Source organism: Moschus berezovskii, chromosome 7, assembly GCF_049115385.1.
Source record: "Moschus berezovskii isolate FMDL1 chromosome 7, NW_MosBer_1.0, whole genome shotgun sequence".
Classification (NCBI taxonomy): Eukaryota; Metazoa; Chordata; class Mammalia; order Artiodactyla; family Moschidae; genus Moschus; species Moschus berezovskii.
In genome coordinates this window covers 84,905,561-84,915,538 of record NC_142466.1, presented here as the reverse complement: position 1 = coordinate 84,915,538, position 9,978 = coordinate 84,905,561, and the positions used below count along the sequence as shown (strand labels likewise).

At 38.5% G+C, this 9,978-nt stretch overlaps 1 protein-coding gene across 1 annotated transcript; it reads left to right on the top strand.

Moving 5' to 3' along the window:
- Positions 1-4,238: 4,238 nt before the first annotated feature.
- Positions 4,239-5,726, top strand: LOC129557376 (stAR-related lipid transfer protein 4-like). Its single transcript, XM_055427928.2, has 2 exons — positions 4,239-4,544; positions 5,113-5,726. Exons 1-2 carry the CDS (start codon positions 4,382-4,384, stop codon positions 5,574-5,576), a joined length of 627 nt encoding a protein of 208 aa, XP_055283903.2. The 5' UTR covers positions 4,239-4,381; the 3' UTR covers positions 5,577-5,726.
- The last annotated feature ends 4,252 nt before the right edge of the window (positions 5,727-9,978 follow it).

Below are 9,978 nucleotides of genomic sequence, written 5' to 3'. Positions count from 1 at the left end.
TTTCCATTTATTTCCCATGAAGTGATGGGACCAGATGCCATGATCTTTGTTTTCTGAATGTTGAGCTTCAAGCCAACCTTTTCACTCTCCTCTTTCACTTTCATCAAGAGGCTTTTGAGTTCCTCTTCACTTTCTGCCATAAGGGTAGTGTCATCTGCATATCTGAGGTTATTGATATTTCTCCCGGCAATCTTGATTCCAGCTTGTGCTTCTTCCAGCCCAGCGTTCCTCATGATGTACTCTGCATATAAATTAAATAAGCAAGGTGACAATATACAACTTTGACGTACACCTTTTCCTATCTGGAACCAGTCTGTTGTTCCATGTACAGTTCTGACTGTTGCTTCCTGACCTGCATACAGGTTTCTCAAGAGGCAGGTCAGGTGGTCTGGGATTCCCATCTCTTTCAGAATGTTCCACAGTTTATTGTGATCCACACAGTCAAAGGCTTTGGCATAGTCAATGAAGCAGAAATAGATGTTTTTCTGGAACTCTCTTGCTTTCTCCATGATCCAGCGGATGTTGGCAATTTGATCTCTGGTGCCTCTGCCTTTTCTAAAACCTGCTTGAACATCTGGGAGTTCATGGTTTACATACTGCTGAAGCCTGGCTTGGAAAATTTTGAGCATGACTTTACTAGCGTGTGAGATGAGTGCAATTGTGCGGTAGTTTGAGCATTCTTTGGCATTGTCTTTCTTTGGGATTGGAATGAAGACTGACCTTTTCCAGTCCTGTGGCCAATGCTGAGTTTTCCAAATCTGCTGGCATATTGAGTGCAGCACTTTCACAGCATCATCTTTCAAGACTTGAAATAGCTCAACTGGAGTTCCATCACCTCCACTAGATTTGTTTGTAGTGATGCTTTCTAAGGCCCATTTGACTTCACAGTCCAAGATGTCTGGCTCTAGGTCAGTGATCACGTTATCGTGACTATCTTGGTCATGAAGATCTTTTTTGTACAGTTCTTTTGTGTATTCCTGCCACCTCTTCTTAATATCTTCTGCTTCTATTAGGTCCATACCATTTCTGTCCTTTTTCGAGCCCATCTTTGCATGAAATGTTCCCTTGGAATCTCTAATTTTCTTGAAGAGATCTCTTGTTTTTCCTATTCTGTTGTTTTCCTCTATTTCTTTGCATTGATCACTGAGGAAGGCTTTCTTATCTCTCCTTGCTGTTCTTTGGAACTCTGCATTCAGATGTTTATATCTTTCCTTTTCTCCTTTGCTTTTTGCCTCTCTTCTTTTCACAGCTATTTGTAAGGCTTCCTCAGACAGCCATTTTGCTCTTTTGCATTTCTTTTCCATGGGGATGGTCTTGGTCCCTGTCTCCTTTACAATGTCACGAACCTCCGTCCAGAGTTCATCAGGCACTCTATCAATCAGGTCTAGTCCCTTAAATCTATTTCTCACTTCCACTATATAATCATAAGGGATTTGATTGAGGTCATATCTGAATGGTCTAATGGTTTTCCCTACTTTCTTCAATTTAAGTCTGAATTTGGCAATAAAGAGTTCATGATCTGAGCCACAGTCAGTTCCTGGTCTTGTTTTCGCTAACTGTATACAGCTTCTCCATCTTTGGTTGCAAAGAATATAATCAATCTGATTTCGGTGTTGACCATCTGGTGATGTCCACATGTAGAGTCTTCTCTTGTGTTGTTGGAAAAGGGTGTTTCCTATGACCAGTGCGTTCTCTTGACAAAACTCTATTAGCCTTTGTCCTGCTTCATTCCGTGCTCCAAGGCCAAATTTGCCTGTTACTCCAGGTGTTTCCTGACTTCCTACTTTTGCATTCCAGTCCCCTATAATGAAAAGGACATCTTTTTTGGGTGTTAGTTCTAAAAGTTCTTGTAGGTCTTCATAGAACCGATTAACTTCTGCTTCTTCAGTATTACTGGTTGGGGCCTAGGCCTGGATTACTGTAATATTGAATGGTTTGCCTTGGAAACGAAGAGAAATCATTCTGTCGTTTTTAAGATTTCATCCAAGTACTGCATTTCGGACTCTTTTGATGACCATGAGGGCTACTCCATTTCTTCTAAGGGATTCCTGCCCACAGTAGTAGATATAATGGTCATCCGAGTTAAATTCACCCATTCCAGTCCATTTTAATTCACTGATTCCTAGAATGTCTATGTTCACTCTTGCCATCTCCTGTTTGACCACTTCCAATTTGCCTTGATTCATGGACCTAACATTCCAGGTTCCTATGCAATATTGCTCTTTACAGCACCGGACCTTGCTTCTATCACTGGTCACATCCACAACTGGGTATTGGTTTTGCTTTTGCTCCATCCCTTTATTCCTTCTAGAGTTCTTTCTCCACTGAGCTCCAGTAGCATACTGGGCACCTACCAACCTGGGGAATTCCTCATTCAGTATCCTATCATTTTGCCCTTTGATACTGTTCATGGGGTTCTCAAGGCAAGTATACTGAAGTGATTTGCCATTCGCTTCTCCAGTGGACCACATTCGGCTGTGGTCCATGTGATCAGATCGGCTAGTTTCCTGTGATTATGATTTCAGTTTGTCTGCCCTCTAATGCCCCCTCACAATACCTACCGTCTTATTTGGGTTTCTCTTACCTTGGTCGTGGAAAATCTCTTCACAGCCGCTCCAGCAAAGTGCAGCCACTGCACCTTACCTTGGATGAGGGGTATCTCCTCAAGGCCGCCCCCCTGACCTTGAACGTGGAGTAGCTCCTCTCGGCCCTCCTGCGCCCGCACAGCCACCACCTGTTGGATGTGGGGTAGCTCCTTTCGGCCTCTGGCCCTGGCCTCAGGCGTGGGGTAGCTCCTCACGGCCGCACCTCTTTGCGTGGGTCTCTCGCGTCTGCGCCGCTGGGGCCAGCGTCTCTAGCATCTGCGCTGCTGGGGCTGGTGTCTCTCAGAAACCAAAAGAAAGAATTCAACCTTGAAGCCTGTGGAAAGGAGACCTCAAACACAATAAGTTTAAAAAAAATAATGAAAAGGCAGAGAAATACTACACAAATGAAGGAACAAACTAGAAGCAAAGAAGTCCAAATAAATAAAGAGGAAATAGACATACTACCTGAAAAATAATTCAGAATAATGATAGTAAAGATGATAAAAAACCTTGAAAACAAAATGGAGAAAATGCAAGAGTCAATGAACAAAGACCTAGAGGAATTAAATAATAACGACGCAGAGACAAACAACACAGTTACTGAAATTGAAAATACTCTAGAAGCAATCAACAGCAGAATATCTGAAGCAGAAGAACGAATCAGTGAGCTGGAAGATAAAATAGTGGAAATAACTTCTGAAGAGCAGAATAAAGTAAAAAGAATGAAAAGAACTGAAGATAGTCCCAGAGATCTCTGAGACAATGTCAAATGCACCAACATTTGAATTACAGGGGTTCCAGAAAAAGAAAGGAGTATGAGAAAATTTTTGAAGAGATTATAGTTGAAAATTGCCCCAACATGGAAAAGGAAATAGTCAACAAGTCCAAGAGGCACGAAGAGTCCCAAACAGGGTAAATCCAAGGAGAAACACACCAAGACACATACCAATCAAACTAACCAAGACTAAACACAAAGAAAGAATATTAAACGCAGCAAGGGAGAAGCAACATGTAACATGCAAGGGAAATCACATATGTTTAGCAGCTGATCTTTCAGCAGAAACTCTGCAGGCCAGAAGGGAATGGCAGGATATGTTTAAATTGCTGAAAGGGAAAAATCTACAGCCAAGATTATTGTATTTGTCAAGGATCTCATTCAAAATTGATGGAGAAATAAAAAGCTTTCCAGACAAGCAAAAGTTAAGAGAATTCAGTACCACCAAACCAGCTTTACAACAAATATTAAAGAGACTTGTATAGTCAAGAAATACAACAGAAGAAAAAAGATCTACAAAATCAACCCCAAACAATTAAGAAAATGGCAATAGGAACATATATATCAATAATTATTTTAAATGTAAATGGATTAAATGCTCCAACCAAAAGACACAGATGGTTGAATGGATACAAAACAAGACACATATATATGCTGTCTACAACAAAACGCACTTCAGACCTCAAGACACATATAGACTGAAAGTGAGAAAATGGAAAAAATATATTCCATGCAAATGGAAAGCAAAAGAAAGCTGGAGTAACAATCCTCATATCAGATAAAATAGACCTTAAAATAAAGAAGATTACAAGAGATAAGAAAGGACACTACAGGCGCGTCGGCCCCGGGCGCCTGCTCGCTTCTTGGTCCTCCGAGCGCCCCGAGGAGCGGTGGATTCTTTACCCCTGAGCCACCAGCTTTCCAAGCTAGGCTTCATCACGAAGAGGACTCAGAGGAGCCTGACCAAGGAGAGCCTCTGTCAACATCAACAACTACTGCAAATTATAGCAAGGAAGAACAAATGGAAGCCCTGCCTGATGCAACTGTTTTGGCGACTAGACTTAAAAACACTCTTATCCAGTACCACAGCCTTGAAGATGAAAAGTGGCGAGTTGCTAAGAAGACGAAAGATGTAATAATTTGGAGGAAACCATCAGAAGAATTTAATGGATATCTGTTTATTGGTCTTTCAGGTCAGTCTAGTCCTTTGTCCATATTTTCTTTGGATTGTCTTTATCTCATTGTTTCAACAATGGTTCCAACAAAGCTCGTCTAGTCAAGGCTATGGTTTTTCTAGTAGTCATGTATAGATGTGAGAGTTGAACTATAAAGAAAGCTGAGCACCAAAGAATTGATGCTTTTGAACTGTGGTGTTGGAGAAGAGCCTTCAGAGTCCCTTGCACTGCAAAGAGGTTCAACCAGTCCATCCTAAAGGAGATCAATCCTGAATATTCATTGGAAGGACTGATGCTGAAGCTGAAACTCCAATACTTTGGCCACCTGATGTGAAGAACTGACTCATTGGAAAAGACCCTGATTCCAGGAAAAGATTGAAGGCGGGAGGAGAAGGGGATGACAGAGGATGAGATGGTTGGATGGCATCACCGACTCAATGGACATGAGTTTGAGTAAACTCTGGGAGTTGGTGATGGACAGGGAGGCCTGGTGTGCTGCAGTCCATGGGGTTGCAAAGAGTCAGACATGACCGAGTGTCTGAACTGAACTGAATCATATATCTTCTATACTTCAAAGCCCAAGGTGTGATAGACGATGTTGTCAATAGTGTAATAGACCACATACGCCCAGGTCCCTGTCGCTTGGATTGGGACAGCTTAATGACCTGTTTGGATATTTTGGAGCACTTTGAAGAGAATTGCTGTGTGATGCATTATACAACTGCGGGTCAGCTGTGGAATATAATCTCCCCAAGAGAGTTTGTTGACTTCTCCTATACTGTGGGCTACAAAGAAGGGCTTTTATCCTGTGGGATAAGTCTTGACTGGAGTGAAAAGAGATCAGAATTTGTTCGTGGATATAACCATCCCTGTGGTTGGTTTTGTGTTCCTCTTAAAGAGAGTCCAAGCCAGAGTCTTTTGACAGGCTATATTCAGACAGATCTGCGTGGAATGATTCCCCAGTCTTCAGTAGATACAGCTATGGCAAGCACTTTAATCACCTTCTATGGTGATTTACAGAGAGCCTTACAAAAGGCATAATATGCTTAAACTTACGGTAGTAGTATATTCCCCTAATCAACTCCATCTCTTAGCTGCATGGCTCATAAAAAATCCTTCCCTCTCTTCTGCATAACCTGTAAAAATTTTGAGATGTTTTTGGTTTATTTTATTTAGAAAGTAAATAGCTAGCTAGAGAGAAAAAAAAAAAAGAAAGGACACTACATAATGATCAAGGGATCAACCCAAGAGGAAGACAAAACAATTTTAAATATCTATGCACCCAACATAGGAGTACCTCAATACAGAAGACAAACACTAACAGACATAAAAGGAAAAACTGACAGTAACACAATAATAGTAGGAGACTTTAACACCCCACTCACACCAATGGACAGATCATCAAAACAGAAAATTAATAAGGAAACACAAGTCTTAAATGATACATTAGATGAGATGGATCTCATTGATATCTTCCAGACATTCCATCTAAATGCAGAAGAATACACCTTCTTCTCAAATGCATATAGAACATTCTCCAGGATAGACCACATCTTGGGTCACAAATCAAACCTCAGTAAATTTAAGAAAACTGAAGTTGTATCAAGCATCTTCTCCGACCACAACTCTATGAACTAGATATCAATTACAAGAAAAAACTGTAAGAAACACAAACACATGGAGATTAAACAACACATTTCTAAATAACCAACAGGTTACTGAAGAGGTCAAAAGGGAAATCAAAAAATTTCTAGAAACAAATGACAATGAAAACATGACAACTCAAAATCTATGGGATGTAAGAAAAGCAGTTCTAAGAGAGAAGTTTATGGCAATACAATCCTGCGTCAAGAAACAAGAAAAACATTGAATAGACAACCTAACTTTACACCTAAAGCAACTGGAAAAAGAAGAAGAAGAAAAAAGCAAAATTAGTAGAAGGAAAGAAATCATAAAGATCTTAGCAGAAATAAATGAAAAAAAATGGAAGAAACAATAGTAAAGATTAATAAAACTAAAATCTGATTCTTTGAGAAGATAAACAAAACTGACAAACTTTTAGCCAGACTCATCAAGAAAAAAGAGAAAAATCAAATCAACAAAATTGGAAATGAAAAAGGAGAGGTTACAACAGACAATGCAGAAATACAAAGGATTATAGGAGACTATTACAAACAACTGCATGGCAATAAAATGGATAATCTGGAAGAAATGTACAGGTTCTTAGAAAAGTCCAATCTTCCAAGACTGAACTAGGAAGAAATGGAAATTATGAACATCCCAATTACAAGCACTGAAACTGTGATCAAAAGTCTCCCAAAAAACAAAATTCAGGACCAGATGGCTTCACAAGAGAATTCTATCAAACATTTAGACAGGAGCTAATGTCTATCCTTCTAAAAACCCTTTCAAAATGTTGCAGAGGAAGGAACACTTCCAAACTCATTCCACGAGGCCACCATCACCCTGATACCAAAACCAGACAAAGACACACAAAAAAAACTACAGGCCAATATCCCTGATGAACATAGATGCAAAAACCTCAACAAAAATATTTTTGCTAAAAATTTTAGCAGACAGAATTCAGCAATACATCAAAAAGTTCATACACTATGATCAAGCTGTGCTTATTCCAAGAAAGCAAATCGTTCTATATATGCAAATCAATCAGTGTGATACACCATATTAACAAATTGAAAGATAAAAACCATATGATAACCTCAATAGAAGCAGAAAAAGCCTTTGACAAAACCCATTTATGATTATAATTCTTCAAAAATGGGCATAGAAGGAACCTACCTCAACATAGTAGAGGCCATATATGATAAGCTTACAGCAAACATTATTCTCAATGGTGAAAAACTGAAAGCATTCCCCCTGAGATCAGGAACAAGACAAGGGTGTCCACTTTCACCACTATTATTCAACATAGTTCTGGAAGTCCTAACTACAGCAATCAGAGAAGAAAAAGTAATAAAAAGAATGGAGATTAGAAAAGAAGTAAAGCTCTCACTGTTTGCAGATAACATGATACTGTACATTGAAAACCATAAAGACAGTATCAGAAAATGCTAGAGCTAATCAGTGAATTTAGCAAAGTTGCAGGATGCAAAATCAATACACAGAAATCACTTGCATTTCTATATACCAACAATGAAAAATAGAAAGAGAAATTAAGGAATCAATCCCATTCACCATTGCCACAAAAAGAATTAAATATCTAGGAATAAATTTACCTAAGGAGACAAAAGAACTGTACAAAGAAAATTATAAGACACTGATGAAAGAAATCAAAGACAACATAAACAGAAAGAGAGATATTCCTTGTTCCTGGGTAGGGGGAATCAATATTGTGAAAATGACTATACTACCAAATGTAATCTACAGATTCAAAGCAATCCTTATCAAATTACCAATGGCATTTTTCACAGAGCTAGAACACAAAAATTTCACAATTCATATGGAAACACAAATGACCCCAAATAGCCAAAGCAGTCTTGAGAAAGAAGAATGGAGCTGGAGGAATCAACCTTCCTGACTTCAAGTTATACTACAAAGCTACAGTCATCAAGACAGTATGGTACTGGCACAAAAACAGAAATATAGACCAATGGAACAAGAGAGAAAGCCCAGAAATGGATACCTTATGGATACCTTATTTTTGACAAAGACAAGAATATACAATGGGGCAAAGACACTCTCTTCAATAAATGGTTCTGGGAAAACTGGACAGCATGTAAAAGAATGAAATTAAAACACTTCCTAACACCATAGAAAGATAAATTCAAAATGAATTAAAGACCTAAATGTAAGGCCAGAAACTACAAACTTAGAGGAAAACATAGGCAGAACACTTGACAATAAATCAAAGCAAGATCCTCTATGATCCACTTCCTAGAATAATGTAAATAAAAACAAAAATAAACAATAATTAAATAAATAAAAATAAACCTGATTAAACTTAAAAGCTTTTGCACAGCAAAGGAAACTATAAGCAAGGTGAAAAGACAACCCTCAGAATGGGAGAAAATAAGACCAAATGAAATAACTGACAAAGGATTAATTTCCAAAATATATAAGCAGCTCATACAACTCAATGCCAGAAAAGCAAACAACCCAAACAAAAAGTGAAAAAAAGACCTAAACAGACATTTCTCCAAAGAAGACATACAGATGGCTAACAAAAACATGAAAAGATGCTCCACATCACTTATTATTAGAGAAATGCAAATCAAAACCACAGTGAGATATCACCTCACACCGGTCAGAATGGCCCTCAGCAAAAAGTCTACAAACAATAAATGCTGGAGAGGGTGTAGAGAAAAGGGAAAGCTCTTGCACTGTTGGTGGGAATATAAATTGATGCAGCCACTATGGAAAATGGTATGGAGATTCCTTAAAAAAAACTAGGAATAAAACCACCATATGACCCAGGAATCCCACTCCTAGGAATATACCCTGAGGAAAGCAAAATTGAAAAAGACACGTGTATCCTATTGTTCACTGCAGCACTATTTACAATAGCTAGAACATGGACGCAACCTAGATGTCCATCGACAGATGAATGGATAAATAATTTGTGGTACATATACACAATGGAATATTACTCAGGCATATAATGGAACACATTTGAATCAGTTCTGATGATGAGCCTAGAACCTATTATACAGAGTAAAGTGAGTCAGAAAGAGAAAGAAGTATCATGTTCTAATGCACGTATACGGAATCTAGAAAAATGGTACTGATGAATTTACTTACAGGGCAGCAATGGAGAAACAGACATAGAGAATAGACTTATGGACATGAGGAGAGGGGAGGAGAGGGTGAGATGTATGGAAAGAGTAACATGGAAACTTACACTACCATATGTAAAATAGAGAGCCAACAGGAATTTGCTGTATGGCTCAGGAAACTCAAACAGGGGCTCTGCATCAACCTAGAGGGGTGGGATGGGGAGGGAGATGGGAGGGAGGTTCAAAAGGGAAGGGATATATGTATACTTATGGTTGATTCACATTGAGGTTTGACAGAAAACAACAAAATTCTGTAAAAAATTATCCTTCAATAAAATAATAAATTAAAAAGAAAAAAACATATCCAGTCATTAAAGCCCTTTATTTAATATAAATATAACATGCAAATCAACTGTTCAACCATAAACATGTAGCATATGGCTTAGATGTTTCTTATGTCTAAAATGAGAGGTGAAGTTACCATTTGGATGTTATAAGAAGAATGTTGAAGCAACTGGCGATTAATCTCAAAAATATACAAGCACCTCCTGCAGCTCAATTCCAGAAAAATAAACAACCCAACAAAAAAATGGGCCAAAGAACTAAACTGACATTTCTCCAAAGAAGACATAAAGATGGCTAACAAACACATGAAAAGATGCTCAACATCACTCATAATCAGAGAAATGCAAAACAAAATCACAATGAGG